General features: G+C 44.9%; 2 protein-coding genes and 1 non-coding gene across 3 annotated transcripts in view; 1 reads left to right on the top strand and 2 right to left on the bottom strand.

Annotated features, from left to right (window-relative positions):
• The first annotated feature begins 1,715 nt into the window (after positions 1–1,715).
• MALSU1 (mitochondrial assembly of ribosomal large subunit 1) lies at positions 1,716–15,597 on the top strand. The gene is made up of 4 exons (XM_025179087.2): positions 1,716–1,943; positions 7,570–7,748; positions 11,327–11,408; positions 14,881–15,597. Exons 1-4 carry the CDS (start codon positions 1,766–1,768, stop codon positions 15,036–15,038), a joined length of 597 nt encoding a protein of 198 aa, XP_025034872.2. The 5' UTR covers positions 1,716–1,765; the 3' UTR covers positions 15,039–15,597.
• A 462-nt stretch (positions 15,598–16,059) lies between these two features.
• Positions 16,060–16,251, bottom strand: LOC112543914 (U2 spliceosomal RNA). The gene has a single exon (XR_003087212.1). It is a non-coding gene; the product is annotated as a U2 spliceosomal RNA (small nuclear RNA).
• Positions 16,252–18,323: 2,072 nt separating this feature from the next.
• Positions 18,324–23,307, bottom strand: part of IGF2BP3 (insulin like growth factor 2 mRNA binding protein 3) — a 177,346-nt gene continuing 172,362 nt past the window's right edge. The window contains exons 15-16 of the mRNA XM_075922211.1: positions 23,107–23,220; positions 18,324–20,888 (exon numbers count right to left, since the gene is read on the bottom strand). Coding sequence (XP_075778326.1) covers positions 20,787–20,888; positions 23,107–23,220 — 216 coding nt within the window. The 3' untranslated portion in view covers positions 18,324–20,786. The remainder of the gene's footprint in view (positions 20,889–23,106; positions 23,221–23,307) is intronic.

The raw sequence follows: 23,307 nt of genomic DNA, 5'->3' as shown, positions 1-23,307 counted from the left end.
GAGTGTATGATTTGTAGAAATTTTGGTGGTGCCTACCATGGGTCCAAGTCCCTTTTCCTCACCTGCTTAAAGCTCTGGGAGAGAATTTGGGTAGAGGAGGGGTGAAGGCTCTGAGAGAGAGTTTGGATGTGGGAAGTTATCTGGAGTGCAGGCTGTAGGGTACAGGTTGGGTGCAGGGCTGGCTTCAGAATGATTTGCCTGATTCCCCCGAATCGGGCCACGTGCCTAAAGGGGCCCCGTGCCCTGAAGCCGGAAGTGTGCCAGGAGCACTGTGGGAGAAGGCATAGGCCCCGGAGGAGGAGTGCAGCGGCTGCCTGTGCCACAGGAGGTGTGAGTCAAGCGCAGGGTTTCCCTGTGCTCCGGGGTGTGTGTGTGTTAGCTACTACCTCCGGAGTTTGGCGGCGGAGGTAGCTGGGGATTTTTTGTGTGCGTTGGTTTTTTTTTTTTTTTGGCTGCTCGACCAAAATTCCTGGGGCCCCCTTTGAAACTTTTGTGTTCGTGGTTTTTTTTTTTTCTCAACCAAAATTGCTGTCTGCTGCGGCGCCCGTCAAAATTGTTCAAATTGGGCCCCGCACTTCCTAAAGCCGGCCCTGGGTGGGCGATGGGTGCAGGCTCTGAGCTGGGGCAGGGGTTAGGGCTGCTGGAGGGAGTTTGGGTGCTGGGCAATGTTCCCACTAATCTTTTCCATCCATGTGCGGAATACATTGCTATGTGCTTCGAGGCATGTGTAAATGTACATTACCAGTAGAAATAAAGAATCTAGCTGTGGGCGCTCTGCTAATCAAGGACAGCATTTTAATCTCTTCTGAGCAGCTGCACAGGTGCACAGCTTCCAGGGAACACTGGTGCTGGGCGCATGCTCTAGGCTAGGGGTTCTCGGGATTGGGGTGCAGAGTGTGGGCTCTGGAGGGAATCTGAGAGCTGGAAAGGGTGGTAGGTGATGAGGTGGAGATGCAGGGGAGGGGGAGAGGTACAGTGTTTATCTGGGGTACCTCCCTTTGGTAGTGGTTTCTATGCAGGAGGGTTGAGAGGACTCTGCGCTGTCGCCTGCAAGCGCCACTTCTGCAACAGGTCGCAGTGGTGCTCAGGGCAGGGCAGTGTGTGGAGACCCCGCACACCCTGTCCAGGGGCCACCGGGGTGCGCCAGCAGCCATGCAGGGAGTGAGAGCAGTCTGGAAACTGTTGTAGCCCTGCTGTGCTGCCAATGGTGGCAGTGGGGGCCTTTTAAATGATATAGGAGTGGCAGGTGGGAGCAGTCCATGCACCCGGGAGGCACATGGAGGCAGCAAGCAGGGCAAGAGAGACCTGGCCCCAAACTTAGGGGGGGGAGCAGGATTCCAGGACAGGAATATTCCTAAGCCCAGGCACCACCAACCCATGTAACTCTCCACTCTCGAGCACTGGGGCGTCCTGCAGAATGTGTCATGAAAGAGGCCCAGAGATCAAGTGCCTATGTCAAGCAATTTTACTTGCATAAGTGACAGGGCAAAACCAGCGGTGCGGTGGCTATGGAGTGTCAAAGCCCCTGCACTGCAGTGCCCCCCGGGTTCGTATAAGCAATGGACAGCGCAGCGCACGGCCCAGGCTCAGAGTAGCCCTCACCCCCCCCCCCCCCGCATCAGTCACTGCGCCTGCGTCAGCTCGCCGCCGCGCAGCCAGTCAGCGTAGGAGGCGGGAGGCACGGCAGCCAATCGTTGCGGGGGAGGGGGGCGGGGGGGGCTTGGAACGCTCGCGGCAGCCGCGTTCTGTCCAGCGTCCGGGCGACATGTGGCGGGGCAGCCGCTGGCTGCGGGGGCTGCTGCTGCGCCCTGCGGGGCCGGGCCGGGCCCCCGCTGTGCGCCGCGCTGCGGGCTGGGCAGGGCCGGCGGGGCGGGCCCTGAGCGGCGGGCCCAGCGCGGAGCTGCGGGCGGGAGGAGGAGCCGAGCGAGAGCACAGGGCCCCAGGTACGGCATGTGCGGGGTGGGGGCGTCCGCCCCGCCCCTCCGGGCTGAACTTCCCGTCCCCTGCCCTGGCCGCCGCCTGCGCCCTCGGCAGTGTCTGGCCTGGGGAGACCAGGCACCTGGACGTTGGGCTCCGCCTAACAAGTTGAGCATTGGTTGTGCCTGCGCTGAGCCAGACTTTCCCTCCACCCCCTACCCAGCGCCATGTGCTCCAGGCAGCTCTAGGCTCCGATCCAGGCAGGTGAGGGTGTCGGGCCGGAGAGAGCCAGTTCACGCGCGCAAGGGTCACTACTTCTACACCTTTTGGAGTAAACTAGCTGGAACACTCTTGGGGAGGGGTTGTGCAGATTGTTCTAATTTTCTCTGTGGAAGAGGAAGCAACATCTTATATCACTGCAGTGGATGTGTGTAAATTCTCTGAAAAAGTCTATTCTCCCCACCCCGTAAGTGAGGAGGGAAGGGCTTGTCTCCCTTCCTCCTTTTCCAGAGTGTAAATCTTAACATCTGTCTACACACACACACAGAGGAAGGGTGGTCCTTGACTCTGCATGTGATGTGCATGGCTCTTGTTTAAAAGTTAATTCTCATTCTAAGAATCTTCAGTGGGATCATTTGTACTATTGCCTGTCATTTAGCATCGCTAAGGCCATGGCTGTACTGGCAGCTGTAAAACTCTGGTAGTTACAGTGTTACTCAGGGGGCACTGCAGGGAAACGACTATTGTGTGTCCAGACTGTGCTCCTTTTGATGGTTTAGCTTAGCATGTCCACGGTAGCAGCTCTTCCAGTGGCACAGATAGGGATGTTAAATTTTGATTAATCAGCTACTTGAGTAGTTGATGGAATTTCTATCAACCAGTCGATACGAGGGCTATGGGGTGTTCGCTGTCCTGACTGCACCTCTGCCTTTTAAACGTAGGCTTTTACGAAGTTTAAAAGGCAGAGCAGCAGCAGGGAACACAGGGCAAGGGGGAATCCATGGGACTCTTGCTGCATTTCAAAGGCAGAAGCACAGCAGTCAGAACCCGGGATGAGCAGGGACTGTTTCTTTCTCCGTTTACGCTGTTTCCACATTGAGCCTCTGCCTCCCCACCCCCTGCAGAGACGGTGCTGGGGGAACTGGCTTGCTGCCTCTCTCTGATAAGGGGAGCGGGGAAGCAACTAGTCAATTACATCCCTAGGCACAGAGAGCAGTGTGTTGTGGTAGCTATCCCACTGTGCAACTGGCCACAGGGTGCTTCGGGAAGGGTTTGCAATGCCACGTGGAGCAGTCAGCATCACAGGATGCAGGTTTCCCAATCCTATTGCTCCATGGTCATCCTGCTACATTAAGGCTACGTTTACACTGGCATGATTTTCTGAAAATGCTTTTAACGGAAAAGTTTTCAGTTAAAAGCATTTTTGGAAAAGCGCGTCTAGAGTGGCAGGACGCTTTTCCGGAAAAGCAGTTTTTCCAGAAAAGCGTCCGTGGCTAATCTAGATGCACTTTTCCGCAAAAAAGCCCCGATCGTCACTTTCACAATCCGGGCTTTTTTGCGGAAAACACTACTGTGCTGTCTACACTGGCCCTTTTCTGGAACAGTTTTCCGGAAAAAGACTTTTGCCCGAACGGGAGCAGCATAGTTTTTCCGGAAAAGCACTGATGACTTTACATTAGATAGTCAGTGCTTTTCCGGAAATTCAAGCGACCAGTGTAGACAGCTGGCAAGTTTTTCTGGAAAAGCGGCTGATTTTCCGGAATAACTTGCCAGTGTAGACACAGCCTAACAGTTGCTTTTCAACATAAGTCTGGGAGGAGGGGAGAGTATGTGACAGGGAGTGTGTGTGTGTGTGTGTGTGTGTGTGTATGCGGGGGAGGGGAACAGAAAGACTCTGTTTTGGGAAGGTCACCATACTGTCTTGTAAGTTCACTTAGTGGTAGAAATCAACCCCTCCTGAGGCAGGGGAAGGGGGAAACCTTGACATTTCAGGCTCCCTGCCCCAATCCTTGCATGGCAGTCTCATTCACATGCCTGCCTCTGTTCAACAGCACAAGCATTTCAGCTGAATGGTTTGCTGTGTGTCTTGGAGCAAATCAGCACGCAGGCTGTCCAAAACAGGGCTCTGAAAGGGGATATGCACATGCCTGCAGGGCAGACAGCCAAGTTCCAAACAAAGAAAAGAGGGGACTTGAGGGATTATGGTCTATTTCCACAAGTCAGTCACAATGAAATAAACAAGTGTCCGCATTGGCCCCCTAGTGCTGTATCCAGGGTGCAGCAAGCTCTATGCTTTTTGCCAAGGTGGTTTACCTAGAGCACAGCAACTGCAGAGCTAGTGTGCATGAAATGCCTTGCCATTGCAGACACCTCGGGAGTTACAGTGCTGGGAGCTGATTTACTGCACAGTAACTTGACAGTTTAAACTTGGCCTAAGAGATCCTTCTTCCAATAAAGCCCAGTGTTTCACTGCTAGGAATTCAGTACCTTTTCACAATAAGGCTGTGTCTAGACTGGCCAGTTTTTCTGGAAAATCAGCCGCTTTTCCAGAAAAACTTGCCAGCTGTCTACACTGGCCTCTTGAATTTCCGCAAAAGCACTGACTTTCTACTGTAAGAAATCAGTGCTTCTTGCGGAAATAATATTCTGCTCTGGTTCAGGCAAAAGTCCCTTTTGCGCAAAAGGGCCAGTGTAGACAGCTCAGATTTGTTTTCCACAAAAAAGCCCCGATCACGAAAATGGCGATCAGGGCTTTTTTGCAGAAAAGCGCGTCTAGATTGACACAGACGTTTTTCCGCAAAAAGTGCTTTTGCGGAAAAGCGTCCATGCCAATCTAGACGCTCTGTTCTGAAAATACTTTTAATGGAAAACTTTTCCGTTAAAAGCATTTACGGAAAATCATGCCAATCTAGACGCAGCCTAAGTGTTTTTTTAAATAAAAAATAAAAGGATTAGCAAAAATATCCAACTGAGCTGTAGATAAAATATTGTTACAGTAGACCCAAAGATTCTGCATATTTGATCAAGAATATATTTTAAAACTAAAAGTCCCTCTTCTCTGACCTATGACTCGACTTTGTGACACAAAATCAATCCCCCGTAGGCAAACCAATGGCACAGGGTTAAAACAGAACACGGGGAAAGGGAAAAAATAAACTGTTTCCTGCAGTAAAAGGTCCTCTTCAGCTATAGAATCCAAATCTTTGCAGGTGATTTGTATTCATGTTATATACTCTAATTTCTGCTGGGGACTGGCAGAAAAGGGGGAGGAAAGGGATCAAAACTTGAATGGAGCAATCTAGTGAAGTGTCCAAGTTCAATCTAGCTTTTGGTAGAGGTATGTGTACTGTACCAAGTTTTCACACACCTCTGCTGAAGGAGGAGTTATGTTCTTTTGCCACAGATGTGAGCCAGGCCTCCCCTAAATTATTGTTGATATGTCAATGGGAAGGGGTCATGGTGAGCCAGAGGGACTACTCTTTCCACACTTGTAGAAACTTATGGATACTTGCATTAAAACTCAGTGGCTGTCTCTACACTGGGCCACTTATTCCGGAAAATCAGCCGCTTTTCCGGAATAAGCTGCGAGCTGTCTACACTGGCCCTTGAATTTCCGGAAAAGCAACGATGCTCTGCTGTACAAAATCAGCCACTATTCCGGAAAAACTCTTCTGCTACCGCTCGGGCATAAGTCCTTATTCCGGAACACTGTTCCGGAAAAGGGCCAGTGTAGACAGCCCAGTAGTCTTTTCCGGAAAAGCGCATCTACATTGGCCACAGACACTTTTCCGGAAAAGCAGCCTGCCAATGTAGACGCTCCTTTTCCGGGAAAACTGAAAACGGAATAGTATTCCGTTTTAAGCATTTCCGGAAATTCATGCAAGTGTAGACACAGCCAGTATGTGTACTCTTCCCCGCAGGAAATAAGCTATAATGGCAGTAAGGAGTGTCGGCACGAGTAGGCTGCATCTAGACTGGCAAGATTTTGCGCAAATACTTAACAGTTTTTCCTGTTAAAAGTATTTGCGCAAGAGAGCGTCTACATTGGCATGGATGCTTTTGTGCAAAAGAATCTGTGCCAGTGTAGACGCTTTCTTGGCAAGAAAGCTCTGATGGCCATTTTAGCTATCTGGCTTTCTTGCACAAGAAATTAACTTGGCTGTTTACACTGGCCCTCTTGCGCAAGAATACTTGCGCAAGAGAGCTTATCCTTGAGTGGGAGCATCAGAGTATTTGCCCAAGCAGCACTGATTTTGTACAGTACAAAGTCAGTGTTCTTGCACATACTTGCGGCCAGTGTAGACAGGTGGCAAGATTTTGCGCAAAAGCTTGCCAGTCTAGACACAGCCGTAGAGCTTGCTGGGATAGCTGTATCAGCAAACCTCATCTGGAGAAGACCTTGGCTGTAGCAGTCATTGTGTGTCTGGCAGGTTCATGCATTTGTTCTAGAAGCCTCTGATCACTTTCATATCTACAAGGTTTCATGTTATTAATTACTGCTTCATTTGGCTTTTTCTCTGTATTGAGGCTGAGCGGTGATGAGTATGAACTCAGCAATGGGGAAGGGGCATTGCAACTTACTGACATAGAAACAGACCTTGCCCTACCTAGTCAGGCCTAGTTACCCACACAAGTTGTAACCATTTGAATAAATCTATTTAGAAACAAAAACTGGTTTAAAAATGTCTCTGCACAGGGGGTTACACTAATATGTCAGTTTCTGAACTGATTTTGTTAAATTGGTAGGCATGTGGATAGGGCTTTACAGTCTGTTGGAAATGACAAGATAATGGTGACATCAGGGTATGGCAATGAGAGCAAGGAGCTTTAGAAGTAGAGATGTCAAACTTCAATTAATCAACTGAGTAATCTGTGGATGTTCCATCAACTACTTGGTTAGTCAAGTGGTGGAGCCGGGCACTCGCTATCCTGGTTGCACCTCTGCCTGCAGCTCTTAGTACATTTAAAAGGCAGAGGCGCAACGGGGAAGAGAAACAAGCGGGGACTGCTTGAGTCCCTGCTCACCCAGGATTCCCCATGACACTGCCTCGGACTTTTAAATGTAGCAAGGGCCCCACTTGCATTGTGTCCCTGCTGTGCTTCTGCGGAGATGGTGCTGGGGGAACTGGCTTTTAAGCTGGCTCCAACCCCCCTCCTCCCCCCCCCCGCTGCCTCTGATACAGAGACAGAAAGTGGAGGGAAGCGACTAGTTGACTGCTGACTAGCCTGCTAAAAAATTTACTGGGTGTAGTCTATAGAATTATGATAAGCTTTTTCTTATCAGTTAAATTGACTTCTGTATTACATCCCTAGTTCCAAATGCAGTATATGGTTGGCTGGACAATTTGTAATGCTGCTGTTGCTAACTCTGAAGTTCTACTGTAGTTGTCAAAGAAGTATCTAGCATGCTATGGGTACTATATAAGTAACTGATGTCTAGTATCTGTTCAGTTTCCTGTTTAACTTCCAGGAATTCCGTTTCTCTCAGGCAACTGGAGTTTGCATTTCAATCCTTTTCTTAGCATCATCTCAGGCACCATAATTATAATTTAGTTCCTTCTCACTCTTCATATTTTTCCAGTAAGTTTAAGTTGACAGTTTTTGTAATGTTTAAAAAAAGAAATCACAATTTAGTCTTTTTCTTTGTTTCAGATCATGCTCTTTCCAAGTTCAGTATTGATTTTGTCACCGCTCTACTGAGGCAAGAAAATGCTAGCAACATTTGTGTTATCCAGTTGCCTCCAGAAATGAGATACAGTGATTATTTTATAATTGTGAGTGGTTCCTCTGCAAGACATCTTCATGCTATGGCACACTACACGCTTAAAATGGTAGGGCAATTACTTCTACTCTTTACTGACTTGAGATTCTGAGGAATTTGCTAACTGGAAATGTATGTTGTAATAAGTTTAATTCTTGCTTTTGCAAATAGAGTATTCTCCTTCTTGCTCTAATTAGAAGCTCAGGCAGCTACCAGACAAGGGGAGGTTCGCTATTTTGATGCAGCATTACCCTTGGTACAAATAGGTGATGTTAAAACTAACCTGCTTTCTGAGGTAAGGAAACAAAATATAAAGGATAGGTTGTGATTGGAGATCTCTCATCATCCTTCCTGGCAGACTGCAGTGCAGTGTTTTGGGGAATGGGAATCTAGGGAGGATGGTAACTGGAAGGTAGAGTGATAATTGTTCTATCATCTGTGACATTGTGGAGTGTTCAAAGTTTAAAATACAGTTGAGGGACCTAAGCAAAAATGGCTTTATTACTTACATACCAGATTTCTACAAAGGCAGGCATGGTCTGCACTCTGGAGTAGACTGCCCCTTTTTGTACAAACAGAATCCAGCTCTGGTGTAGAGAGGATGAGACCAGCTGCTTCATGGAATTGTTTCTATGTCCCCACGCTGCTCTGTTTACCTAAAGAGGCTCTGTGGCTAGGGACAATCAGCTCTCATTGGATGCAGTTTGCCATTTCCAGAGAAGGGGTATGGCAGGAAGCAATACAGGCCTGACAGCGGCTTACACGGGTGGCTGTGCAGCCCACCTAGAGAATCTCTGCCCTAAAGCCACCCTGAAGCTGGGAATGCAGCTATCTACATCATACTCATTCTAACTTTGTAATGAGCACAGTGGTGGTTTGTAAGAATCTTATTTACTACCTATTGTACTGAGTGGCTGCCCCCATCTCCTTCAGCGCAGAGTTGTGCTCAGGGCAGGTTACCAGTTTGAGAGCCGCTGGTATAATTTCTGCCTATGCTGCCAAGGGGGTATAAGGTCAGTAAAGGATGGATTTCATGGGGTCTAAGATTTAGGTCAAACTACCTGCCAGTTTTGTGGGGGAGATGAATCTCACACATCTCCTAACACTGTGCTGCATTGAGTCTACATGCCTAGGTTTCCAATCTTGTCTTACACAAAAACCTGCACAGAACTGTAATGATGTTGCGCTAGAGGTCTAAGATTTGATTTTTCATAAGAACAGGTCAGCTATTTGGGCTTCTTTCATAAAACAGAACTCTTCTGTGCCTCTGAGGCGAGCTAAAAGCATTGACTTTGGAGCAAAGATTTTGCATACTGCTTTTGGATCTTACAAATTTCCCATCTCATAACACCCAGATCCTTCCCCTTGTGCCTGGTTCTCAAAGATACTTTATTCTGCTAACCACAGTGTGACGACTGCTCTTTTAGATCATCTTAAACCAAGTGCATACTTCCTGTGAAGCTTGCACACTCCATAGGATTTAGATAGCTCCTCTTGAATGGAAGTTGCACATTCAACAGGCGTTAGTGTTGTGCCTGTCTAGAGGGAAGAGAGGAGCAGCAGCCCTCCTTTAGTTAGAATTGTACATACTAATCTCTTACAATACACAGATGGTGCAGCCCATCTACTCATCACATCTAAATCCAGGGAGCTTTTATTCTGATGATTTTTGAATTGGGAGGGAAAAAAGGGAGGTGGGGGAGTTGAAGAGATTTATAACACCACAGGTCTACCTAAAAGATTTACTGCAGTTGGAAGAGGTTTCATGCCTTGTAAGAGTCGGGCATGGATGTACGTGTGCAACACAGACTACTTGCCCTGGCTGCTGATTCGCCCAGCCACAAATATCGAAAAGATTAACCCGTTTTCCTTTTCATTTCCTATATTTCCGTTGATCTGCCTTCCTCAGTCTGACATTGGTCACATAAGCATATGTGTTCCTTTGAACTTGTCGCCCTCTTCATGCTAGTTTTTTCCCCTCTGAATCTTTCCCTCCCTTATAATCCTACTCGTTTCCGCCTCCTTGCTGGTTCCTGTTTTTTCCTTCCAAAGTGGTGGGTTTTAACAGGGAGAGAGGTAAGACTGCAAGAGTAGAGCTGAACTCTGCTCTGTGCCCCTAAGGCAGGGCTCATGCCATACTCTCTTCAGCGCTATAGGCAGGCAGCTTGAGGCTCCCGGAGTGGAAGTGAGAAGTGACATGTCAGCATACTAAATGGAATGCTTACCTTGCATCCTCTCACCTGCCTGGTCAGGCTCATAGGTCAGTCCTGCCATTTTCATGTCCCCTTGCGGACACCAGTGCTTTTTAACCTAATAGCCTTCTCTCACCTCTCTCTCCATCCTAGTGGGGGGCTTTTTGTTTCAGGACTGCAGCCTTCTCCTGTTCCAATGGCTAATGACTGTAGCTCTAGCTCTGTAATACTTAGAAGAAGCTGTCCAGGAGGAAGAAGTCCCTGACAAAGGGGAGAGCCTCGGAGGAGATTTGGGTTCCCCTTTCATGGGTAAACTGAAGATGAGATTTGGGCAGCTATGAGAGAGTGCCTGAAAATGAGTCTTGAGGACAAACCATGAGGTTTAACAAACCTGAGAGAATTTTGGGGCAGGAGGGCCCAGCAGGTGGTTTGGTCCATTTTTCTCCCACCTGTAAATGCTTGGGCAGCAATCAGTCCACAGGGAGTCCTTTATCAAGTCTAGTATAACCACACTAAATTGATCACTAGTCTCTCTCCCAGTGACTTCTGTTCAGCTCCTGAATGAGAAGAGCAAGGGGAGCTGATGGGAGAGCATCTCCTGTTGACATACCAGAGCTAAGCACATTGACTTCAACTACACTGTTCACATAATTGAAGTTGAGTAACTTATATCAATCTCCCCCAGTAGTGTTGACCTGCCGTAAGTAAGATCTTACCTTCAGGTTTAGCTTTTAACTTTGTCAGCACAGGGTCTTTCCTATCTTGGGTGCCTGTACACTGTCAAAACCAATTCAGTTCTGCCTTTGATACTATTTCCCTCTTGATGTAGTACAAGCTCCCTAGCCGGCCACTTTCTGCTTATTTTCTCAGCACTATTTGTAGATAGTTGTTCTCATAAATTAAGGGCAGAAGGGATCATTGCAAACCTTCAGCCTGACTACTTGCATAACAAGCCATAGAAAAAGTAATTCTTATCTTGAATCCAAGATCTTTTGGTTGAACTACAACCTACTTTTTAGGAAGGCATCTAGTACTAAAGATTGCAGATAGAGATTTTACCATGTTCTTTGGTCAGCCGATCCAATGGGTAATTTTGCTTATTGCTAATATATACACATCTTATTTCCAGTTTGTTTTCTACCATCAGTTTCTGGTCATTGGATCTTCTATGTCTTTGTCTCCTAAAAAGAGAAATTATCTGGCAGTACGGTGTAGACTGTGATCTTCATCTTTTTAAATTCCTTTGAATAAACAAAATAGATGAAGCTCTTTGAAAGGAAAAGTCATGTTTCCCAGACTTTTTTAATCTCTCTCAAAATTAACATAGTTTATGGGCACTAGAGCTGGGTATCGTTGTCTGGTGGCCATCTCACTGGTGAGATGTTCGAAGTTAATTTCTTTAGAACAGACATTTGGAAGTATCTGTCTTCATCCTGATTTGCTGCTTCTTTTACAGTACAAGCAGATGAAACAAGAAAATAATCCTCACGTTCTGATTGAAGGGAAAGATACAGATGACTGGATGTGCATTGATTTTGGTAAATATTTATTTAATAGATTCTAGTTCCATGTGATCTGTGGGTCAAACAGCATTTCACTGGTAAATTCTTATTGCTACAAATAGGTCCCAATATTTACCTCCCTGTAGCTCCAATTGTAATGTTATTGCCTCTCTCCCAGTTAAGTTTTACAGCAGAGGAATATGGCATTGAATATGGCATTGAACACCGTGGAGTAACAACTCTGCATTAGCTAAAAATAGCTCTTAGTTCTCAAGTGTTAGGATCAAAAGTTGTGGAAGGAGGAGATATGTAAGAGTGTTTTAGTAATTATACATTTCTCTAAGAATGTTATTCAATTGCTGATTTTCTCTAGAGAATAATAGTACTGAAGTACTCAATTCAGACTAGATGCTGGCTAATAGATTCTTAATACTAAATCATTTCTCAGTTCCTCTAATACAGTAGTTCCCAAACTTTTTGATACTAGCGAAACTTTTGGTGGACTGGCAATATTTTATTTGCATATCATTATGCAAACTATGAATATTGAAATTAAACATTACTGGTCTGCAAAAAGCCAAGCCCTCAGAGTCCCCACCCCTCCACTATTCCCCAGCACCAACCACTGATCCCAGAGATCCCTGCACTCAACCCCCCTAGTACCAGCCCCCAATATTAGCCCCATCCCCAGAGTCTCGCGGCCATGCCCCCCGCTCCCCCCCTTGCCAGCTCTGCCCCCATAGTGTCCCTCCCATTACTAGCTCAGACTCCAGAGCCCTTCAGCACTAGTCCCGCCCCTGGAGCCTCCTGTGCTTGCCCTGCCTCCCTTACCTATGCTGCTGCCTGTGATGGCGTGGGGGCCAGGGCTGGGGTACACCACCCAGCACCTCCCCTCCCGCTATGGCTGTTGGGAGAAGTGTGTGTCCTGCCTTGCCCTGCCTCTTAGCCAACCATTGCTGGGCAGGGGTCTCCTCTAGCCACGAAAGAGCCATTCGCTGTGCAGTGCTGGGACTATGCACCACGGGGTCTCCTCCCAACTGCGGAAGAGTGCTTCCCTGCACGGTAGGAGGGCCATGCAGGAAGTGCTCTTTCATGGCTGGGAGGAGATCCTGCCCCTGCCTGGTGCTGGTTGGCTGAGAGGCAGAGCAGGACACGCCTCTCTCAACAGCTACCGTGAGAGCGGTGTACCTCAGCTCCGTCCCCCAGAGCCACTGTGGCTAGGCAGCCAGAGGACCGCGGCCCGGCGGTTGGTAACCACTGCTCTAATGTACAATGTTCTGATGAATGTGTTCAAGGGAGAGGAACCAGATCTATCATTTTAAAAGCTGTATGTCAAAGTATGCAACAATGAAATAATTACAACCCTAGTCTGGACAAACTTTTGTTATTTTAGAGTATAACTCTACAGATGGCTAGTTAGTTGGCTTGAGTATTATTGCTGGACGCTAAAGCCACATCCTACACAAACACTCTAATACTGCGGTGTCCAACCAGTTCTGAAGCAGTAGCCACTACGGCTACTGCTGTAGCGAAAGTCACACTCAACTGGCCTAATAGCCACATGTGGCTAATGGCTAGTGTGTTGGACACTATCGCTCTAATATAATGAGATTTTGAGCTCTAAAATCAGTGATCAGAAATTTTGACATGTGCCTCTAAGGCTGTGTCTAGACTACATGCCTCTGTCGGCAGAGGCATGTAGATTAGGGTTGTAGGCAAAGGTAAATGAAGCCGCGATTTAAATGATCGCGGCTTCATTTACATGGCTGCCGCGCTGAGCCGACAAACAGCTGATCGTGGAATGAGGTTTACTGGGGCTGCGGACAAAGGGCTTTGATGTGGACAGGGGGAACATCCAGACTAGCGGTGAGCCGACAAACAGCTGATCAGCTGTTTGTCGGCTCAGCGCGGCAGCCATGTAAATGTAAATGAAGCCGCAATCATTTAAATCGTGGCTTCATTTACCTTTGCTGAATAAACAAATCTACATGCCTCTGCCGACAGAGGCATGTAGTGTAGACGTACCCTAAGTGTTTTACGCTGAGAAATGTGAATCCTACATTGCATACAAGGTCATGATTTCTCATTGGCTTAGTTTATAAAATGTGTACTGTACACTTTCATATAATGTAGGTTTTGCACTGCATCCACCTTGTTCAAAACTTAAGGCATATTTTCCCATACAACTTTTACAAGAATGAGAATTGCTAAAGACCAGATTTATTAGGGCATAAGCTTTTGTGGGAAAGACTCTCTATCAGATGCATATAGTGAGTTTTGTCCACAAAAACTTATGCCCCAATAAATGTTAATCTTAAGGTGCCACGGGACTTCCTGTTTTTGTAGATAAACTAATATGGCTACCCCTCTGAAACTTTTATAAGGCAGCTGAACCTGTAACTTCTTTGCTGGTAGGTTCTGTTTCATTTTCAGGTGTGAAGTTTGATCAGCATGCTATATCTGTTCTTCCTACTTCATGCTTCTGCAAGCCAACTGAAAAGCCTAAAGATTAAACAATTTTACATAATTTACTAGGGTCTTGTTAATCTGAATGTAGTTAACATTCTAAAGGATTACTTTTAAGCTTCATTGTAGGGATGTAATAGTGTAGTCGATTAACCAAAAGCTTATAGGTTAATGCTATAGACTACAGCCATTCTTCCCCCCCCCCCACTCCCTTGCCAGTAAATTGTTTAGCAGGATGGCCAGCAACCTGGCTCACACTGGGTCCAGGACCTATCCCATCTGCAGCTCTATATTTAAAGTGTATTAGGAGCCAGAAAAGCAGCCAGCCTGGTTCAGTCCCTCCCCCCGAAATGGGCTGCTGCCAACCCACATTGCTGTCAGGGTGCCAGGTGGGAGCTAGTCTGCAAGAGGAACTGACTTTTAAACTGGCTCCCCTTGCAAAACCAGCTCCCACCAGACACCCCACGCTACTGCCTCTGATAAGAGACAGCAGCGTGGCGTGGCAGAGGGCTCATCAGGAGTAGGGCCAGAGCACACTGGCTGCCAGCCTCACCCCTGGGAACTACAGAATAGTCAAGTAACCTATAAGAGCTCATGAGGTTAATCAACTATTCAATTAATTAATATTTAACATCCCTACTTTTAAATTTCCACAAGATTCAAAACCTACACAATGTGGTAAAATGTGTGTATTCTAACAGGTCTTTTATTCAATTTATATTGAAAGTATAATATTCATTTTACACACACACACACACACACACACACACACACACACACACCCCTTTGTTTTCTATGAATGCATTGTATTGGCATTACACAAAGATGGATATGGAAGTGTTCCCATTAAGTTACATTTTCCTGTAAAAAGTGCAGCATACATGGAGGTAAAAAGATTGGCAGCTTAATTCATGTCAACAAAATATTTGTACTTCATGTCAAATTTAACCTGTACTTGGAATTTCCTCTAGCAAAAAGCAACCTACAGTTGTCCATGGCAGTTGTCCTTTTTTGACTTCTTGTATCTTTCTGTCCTGTACAGGTAGCATAGTCATCCATTTCATGCTTCCAGAGACAAGAGAGATTTATGAGTTGGAAAAGTTATGGACTTTGCGTTCTTATGACGACCAGTTAGCACAGATGGTTCCAGCATCATTACCAGATGATTTCATATTTGGACTCACTAACAAGCAGCAATGATCAAAATCTTTCCTTCATAAAAGGGATTTACAAGTAATGCTGATATAGCACTCACCACTTCAAGATTAAAAGAATGAAACAAGCAATTTCTTGGTTAATTTTTGAAAGAGGGGACAGAAAAGAGCCACTGTGCTTGAATGTCCCACCACTGTTGTGCAGTTTGAGGGGCAAGGCTTGCAACATTATGGCTGTAGGACATGGATTACCTACTTGCATCTGTCTAGAATTATAGGCACAATGATTCAAGTTGGCAATTGACTGAGGAGGTGATTTCAGCCCCCTTGTTCTTCTAGAAGCACAAGGGATCTTGTGACTGAAGTAGTCAGCATCTCAGTTGTAGCTGAAAGTATACTGAATTAGAGGGAAGATTCGCAGCTATTTTAACGGGAGAAATGGCATGAACCTCAATTAAAAAGTAACTTCAGGTACTCTTCTGGACCCTGAATCTTCCTGCCAGTGTTTGGTTTTAATGCAAAAAATGTTTTTGTCTACTGTCACTGTATGTGAAAAACTCTAGTAATCAAGGTGTTACATAAAATTACATTGATTTGAAAGTTAATTTACTGTGTCTGACACCATTTACTGGAATGGATATCTAGTGAGCAGAACTCAACCTCGTTTGATTTAAGGTTAAAGTACAACCTGATCAAAGTAGTATTTAAGAGGGCTTATTTATACTGTTGGCATAGGGCAAGCTAAAGTATAAAGCTAAAACTGTACTAATGAGTCATATTCAAGGAGTTCCAGCATGCATGCTCATGTACAGGAGACCCTCACAATTTGCAGAATTGCTATTCAAAGTTTACATGTTCATTGGGGGGAGAAGGGGAGGTGTCTCCTGTTCAGGGCAGTGGAAGCTGGGGGAACTGCAGTGAGTTTCCTACAGCTGCTGGGAACCATGGTGAGGTCCCTGCAGCTCTTGAAGCCCAGGGAGCCATGGTTCCCCATATTTGTGAATGGTGAGGTTTTCCTGTGCTGCTGTTTGAAATGTTTTTGTGGGTGGCAGGCTGTAGTGCTGTAAACTGATAACCTGGCTTGCTGTGCATTAACTCAGCACTACAGGTGGATGCGCAGAGTGGACAGAGCAAGCTCCTGTTCTGAGCCCCTGCTTCAAAGATCCATTTAATATAAAGTTCTCAGAGAACATATCAGGTATTAAACTGATAACCGCTACTACACTTTAGCATGGCATGTAGATGAGCCCTGTAGTAGATTTTATGAGAAAGTAAAGAAGGTAGTGAAGCTATAACCAAACAGCTCCTGCCCAAGAACTTGAAAAAAACCCCACATGCATTAGGAAGAAGCTTGGAAAACTATGCTTAAAACTACCCTGGCTTATGTTGAAGCTTTACCTAGCAGACATGGCCAAATTTATTCCAAAGGGATGCCTTGAAGTCATTAGGTAGGAAAAGGCCACTGATTTAAGAAAGAAGGGAGGAGAGGAGTGAAGAGGAGAGTGGCCAGTCTTGTTAAACTGGGCTAAAGAGGGCACATCCAGAAAGAAAAAATGCTTTTCTCCAAATCAGCATTAAATTAGATGCTTTGTAAACAAAAGCACTGTGCTCTTGGAGACACACATTCCACCTAGGGTACAGTCTGCTATACTAACAATGAGTTGAGGCTCCTTCATGTTCAGAATTGATAACATGTTGTGAAGTACTGTAAGTAGTAATGTGCTTTCTGGGTGCCTCAGTGCTTTTCCTAATATCCAGTCCAAAGCGATTTCAGATTATTTTGCCAATAAAATCTGCTCTTAATGTGAAATAAAATCAAGTAGAAATGTAATCTCTCCACAAAGCATCCCCAGCTTTACACACAAAAGCACACAAAAGGGTGAGGAAAGAGCCCTACAGCAGATACTCTATACAAAATGACACTGAAATCTTAAGTAGCCCCAAACAGCATCACAAAGCCTCTATTGCAGGCAAACAAGTAGAAATCACACAAGATCCAGTTGCATTCAGAAATTATGTAACTGTTGGGCTACGCTGTAGTTGTAATACCAATGCAATTTTGCAATGTGTTCAGGTACTGTCATATACCCTCAAGCTGATCATGTGCATTAGCACCATGTGTCATTATCCTATGAATCCTATTATTCTAACACCAACATAGCAGACAATTCAAACTAATTGTTGATTAAAACAAAAGGCCATGAACCCAGGAGCTAGTGATTAATGCTGGTACAACATGAAGTTTAGCTTGAGAGACTATCATAGTAACTCTTATTAGAAATGCTAATAAAGACACCTTTGGCAGATTTTCTGTAATGTGATAAATATGCACAATTCTCTTAAAAGCCAACGAGGCAAGAAATACTCCAATTGATGACAAGATTGGTACACAAATTGAGCAGATGTTACAATGAAATATATGAGTAGCCAAATGAATTGCAGATTGCTCTTTTGGCATATCTCAACTACATGATTTTAGATTTGTCTGTATCATTACTTTAACACGTAGGCTTAGATCCCTTCCAAAAGTCACAAAGCTAAATTTTTACATTTGTAAATCAGTGAAAAGAGTGGGCGTGACTAAGTAGTAGTAGCCCACTGAATGTGTATTAAACTCTTGAAAGACACTTGTTTTCATTTTTGTCTTTCCATTTTAAATGGTTTGAAAGGCATAAGAAAGCCTCCCCTAAAGATATATTAAAAATCATGTCCTGGCATTTTTGGTTGTTACATATACAGAAATACTAGTAGGCACTTGGTCTCTGAGGCCAAAGTGCATCACCCAAGACACAAAATTCCATAATTCAAATGAAGAAGGCTTTGCTTTGTCATGGGACCTCAGACAGGAATTTCAAGGATTTTTTTAGGAGAGTTAAAAATTACCAGAAATGAAAGCTATGGTAATGTGAAAGATACCAGGAATTAACATTTTTCTGTGTGTTCCAATTAGTATTGGCTGCTATACGCCAGGGAGAAGTTTGGAAATTTTTCCTACTCCTAATAAGATGTTTGAGGAAAAATAATCTTGCTAAACAATTCTAGCAGTGCGAACACGGACACTGGTTCAAGCAGCTCCCATTGGCCATGAACAGCGATCAACAGCCAAAAGGAGTTGCAATTGCCCATACCTGCAGAGACGTGGGTCAACAAAGCATTTCACAGCCAACTAGCCACTCGTCCTTCAAAGCTTCAACTCAAAATTTGAAAACCCCTACCTTAAAGATTTAATCTGCTGCAGAATTCCTTATCTAATTATTGACAAAGACAAACTCAGAGCAAACTGAAATGCCTGTGCAATTCATATCACATCTTTAAAAACAAAACAAAACAGTTATATCTGATGATAGGAGTTAAACTCTTTATTCCATTCAGAGGCATCTGGCAAGTGGAGCTGCGTTGGGGGGCACATTACAGATGAAAAATGATCCATACTTTGCAGATATTGAAATAATTTACAGTATTTACTTTCTAGCTATTCCCAAATACTCCAAATTACCAAGTCTCAATTGAAAATAAAAACATGATTTACCACACTAAGTATAGAAATTTGAGAGAGATGACAGTATTTAAATCAGCAGATGTAAATGCATTGCCTATTTGTAAAGTAACTTTTATGGAAAATTAAAGTCAAATCTTTCTCGAATATTAAGAAAAGACTGTTGGACTTAGACTTAAGCCTCAACAAAAATTAAAATGCTATGACTTTTTTTATACTTCAGTAACTTTAAATTCATTGCAAGAAAAAATTCTCCTAAAGGCTAGATGGTCACTGTCAAAAAAGGAAAAAAAAACCCCTCATTTTTCTCTGCTAAAACTACAAAATAAGTTTGTGGTTTTTAAACCAATTAGTAAAGAAGAGATGCAGAAAAACACTTCAGACCATTTTCAAAATTATCTAATCTGTACAACAATGATCTTTGGGAAAATTATCTATTCTATGTGAAATGCCTCTATTTGAATATGAATCTAAGAGGTAGATCAACAAAATGATGAAACAAATGTTTTTGCTAGTTGTGCCCCTCAAATCAGTGCAGCATGGTGATTCTGATCATCTCATGCACAAAAACATCACACAAAAAAAGGTTCAGAGGTAATAGCATGGCTCTGTAGACCACACACATACAGGCGCGCACGCGCACACGCACAGCAGTCTTTATGCACCATGTGTCGCCACATCTTTAAAACTGAGGTAGACTGAAGTTTATTGTAGAAACTTGAATGTGTAATATTACCACAATCATTATTCAAATTACATTCTGAAATTAAAAAATTTGGTAGCTTTCCTGTTATCCCTGCCTTTTGACAATTTTTTTTTCTTCCTTTAATGGTTGGGTGCAGAATGTGCATAAATCCTGCTGCATCTACATAAGCCAGACTAGAGGTTGTTTTATATAGTTTAAAACCTTCCAAGTGGCTTAGCGTGGCCCACAAACAGCGGCTGGATATGTAAACTTAGCCTTTCGTTATCTTTAAACATGATCAAACAGCATTTGACCTTCCCCCATCATGGTTACTGAAAGCAGGATGATGCGATCTGCAGGAAGCAGAGACCATACAGCCTCAAACCTACTCCAGCAGATCAAGTATTCTATCAAACTGAAGATGAAGCTTGCTCTTTGAACAGAATGGCAAAGTCCAAATGGGCTGCAAATGTTTAAATGTAGCATTATTAGGTAGTGATGGTCAAAGGCACAAAGGGTTCATGCATTCAATCAAAGTAGCACAAAAAGTAATAAAAAAATTCAGTCTCCTAATTTTTTCCTCAACCCCAGCCTCTTGCCATCACTTCCTTGTTCTGTTCCCAAAAAAGTACCGTCAAACTTTTTCATCCCATCTTCAAAGAAAAATAAACGGCATTGCTGCTATCAGAATGTTGGCATCCTTCGCTATCTTTTGAACATTCACTGAATTTTTTTTAAACAAATGATGGTGAAACCCTCAGAAAATCTGAGGTTATCCTCTTTTTTTTTTCCATCTTACTCCCATCAGCCAGTAGCCAGAAGTATAGTACTATGTCCCCAGCCCCCACCCCCAAAAAAATCTGTAGTACTCCTGTCTAGTGGCTGATCAAATTTTAATTTTTTTTTAAAAAAATAAAATGCTCAAGAACTATTAGCTTTATAAAGTATACAAAAAAAAGCGCAAAAAGGAACAATTTCTCATTGAGGTACTAAATGCCTGAGGTAGTTTAGTAAAATGCATATTTATCTTTTTATGCTCTGGCCAACACCATGCAACACTTCCCTTAGGTTATTCATGGCAGTGTTATGTAAAAATGCAACCAAATTTTTAAAAAAATGCCACTTGTTTAACATTGGGACTAACACTTAAACTCTTGTCAATACCCTTTGCTCCATCCCTGCCCCATCCCAAATCCCACCCTCCAATTGTGTTTCGTCTTTTACAACTGGACCTATCCGAGCAATGCCTTTTCTTTTTTTTTTTTTTCTTTTTTTTTTAAACCAGTGAACTCAGAAGAGGAAGCTTCATTAAACCAAGTTCTAAAATTGCTGGGGAAGAATAAGAACAATAAAAAAGACTAACAAGTTTATGTTAAATTGTGAGAATAGAACAAAAGGGAAGTGAAGGGTTCCGTATTTTAAAGCTGGGTTTCAAAAGTTTGAGAGAGCCTAAAGAATACATTCTCAGAGACAGCGTTCAATGGTTGCCTGGTCCTCAAACAGGTGACTGGCTTGGTGAAGCTTCTGCATATAACTCCAACAGGTGTTTAAAACCTGTTACACAGTCTGTCTTTGGTCTGGCATCTGTCTCTGATGGGCCATTTCCTAAATCTTTATTTTCGTCTTGGCTGAGGCTGTCCACTTTGCGCTGTTTTTTGTTGTTGCTGCTGCCTTCTTACCTGAGCCAGTATTTCCTGAATTTTTCTCTGGGCAAGCTGTAGGGAAGAAACAAAAAAGACATTGTTGGGCTGCAATTACTACTTGTTATACTAGACTTGCTTGTTTTCCCATTACTTTGTCTTTCCCTTCCACCCACCATGTCATTTTTCCCTGTTGTCACTTACCATAGACATAGAACCCTGCAAAACCCTGGGTATCTGTGGGCCATTTTTATGGCTCATTGCTGCCATGTGGATAAAAACTGTGTCAACCTAGAGCCCTGTGTTATCTCCCCACAGAAATCAGGGTGACATAATGGGGCAGGACAAATACTCTGGCCCCAGCTGCAGAAGGTGTGAGGGGCCCAGGGGATGGGGAGGTGTGGGGTGCAGGAGGCAGGACGGAGCTCTGACTGCAGCACACACTCAAAGCACCTATCACCCAGCCCTCAGGCTACAGCGAGGGTTCCCAACTTTCCAAATGCACAAAACCAAACACCTTTGCTCCACCTCAAGGGCCTGCCCTCGCTCATTCCATCCCTTCCTCCCTCTGTCACTTGCTCTCTCTCCCACCTTTATTCATTTTCACCTGGCTGGGACAGAAGTTTGGGGTGCAAGAGGGAGTGAGGGTGGGCGCTCCAGGCAAGGAGATGGGATCGAGGGGTTCAGAGTGTTGGAAGGATTTCCAGGCTGAGGCGGGGCTGGGTTGCAGGAGGGGATATGGGCTCTGGAGTGGGGGTAGCGATGATTTATGAGGGGCCTCTGGGCTGTGGCTCAGGGGTGTGGGAGGAGATACAGGCTCTGTGATGGGCATGTAGACTCTGGAATGGGGCCAGAAATGAGGGGTTCAAGGTATTGAAGGGGGATCCAGGCTGGGATGTGGGGTGAGGGCTCTGGGATGACGGTGGAGGGAATGGGGGTGCAGAAAGTGGCTTTCGGCTGAAGTCGAGGAGTTCGACTCCAAATGGGGGTTGAGACACAGGAGAGAGAGCTCAGCATGCAGGCTCCAGGAGAAAGTTTGGGTGTGAGAGGGATTCTAAGCAGGGGCAGGAGGTTGAACTATGGCCAGCTCCCCACAAATGCAACATGTCCTCTGGCTTCTCCTCCCAGGGCACTGTCTCTGCAGCTCCCACTGCCTGCGATTGCTGGCCATTTGGAACTGGCATTCAGGGCAGGGCAGAAGCAGCAACAGCATGAAGAGGCCACGTGACTGCCCCTCTACCTAGGAGCTGAATCAGCTGAGGCACATGCACCTGCTTCCAGGGAGCTGTAGGGAGCCAGCCAGGCCCATGCCAACCAACTTCTAACAGGCTTTCTGATGGAAAACCCGATACCTGGTAACACTGGCTCCAGCTTGGCTCTCTGAATCACTGATGATATGGGGCAATAGGCTGCTAGGCATTCTAGGAGTTTGTCCCCAGCTTGCTCAGATGGAGGAGGTAAACTAGGTGGGAGCACGACTGTGTGCTCCTATGCAGTAAGCCAAGTGCCATTTTGAAAGAAGTGTTGTACTTTGAGCTAGCAGATAGCAATGGCACATGCTGTGAGGAGAGCAGTTTTCTCTGTTGGTCCCTACACGGTCCATGTATGTTAAAGCCACTGTGGCTGCAGTGGGAGCTTGGACATCCCTGTGGCAGATCATCGGTGCATGCAAGGTCCTTTTTGTTATTATTGCCATGGGGTAAAGTGCCTAGCACCTGATGGGGCCCCCTAGATGCCACCACAATACAAATAAGCAAAAACCACATTTAAGGAAGTATGCAAATTTTATCACAATGTTATTCAATGTTAGAAAAATGACTGAAACACAGGCCTTGATTAGCATCCATCCCCATTTCCCTGGTAGTTAAACTCCTGAGCCCTGGCACCCATTGTGGGGCTGAAACTGAGACAGGAGCCAGTTTCTTGCTGAGACTGAGCAAGGCTAAAGCTCCCAGCCCAAGTGAACCCTCCCGGTCTGAAGTCCTGAGCTGCGGTGCTCCTCTATCCTGGCTGACGCTCCAAGCTCTGGTATTAAAGACCCAAGGCAGCAAAGTATTTATCTCCCCTTTTCCTCCCTCCCCCCCCTCTTATTTTTTTGCGTCTCTACTGCGGTTGGATTACTTCTGGTTCCAGATGGTGTTTGGTTGACCAGTAAGTCTGGAACTCTGGTATTTGTATCTTTGAGGTTCTACTGTAGTAGCAATTATTCATCGGGGAGTCTGTGTGGTACGTGTAAACTTAAGATTTGAGGTACAAAAATTCATTTAAACTCAATTGCTCAAAGCCTACTTACTTGACATGCATAGAAATGGCCAGTTATTTTCACAACAACCTGATCATTTTCATCAGGCGTCTGGTCACGAGGGACAACAACTTCTGCACTTGTCAAATTCTGAAGCTCATTTACCTATACATGAATAATAAATAAAAATAAGCCACCTTTAATTCACTGCAAATTTTAAAAACAATGCTTTGGTCATCTGAAAGATAAAAA

The sequence above is a fragment of the Pelodiscus sinensis genome, chromosome 2 (genome assembly GCF_049634645.1).
Source record: "Pelodiscus sinensis isolate JC-2024 chromosome 2, ASM4963464v1, whole genome shotgun sequence".
Classification (NCBI taxonomy): domain Eukaryota; kingdom Metazoa; phylum Chordata; order Testudines; family Trionychidae; genus Pelodiscus; species Pelodiscus sinensis.
Note: the sequence above shows the minus strand (reverse complement) of the source record. Positions and strands in the feature narration are given on the sequence as shown.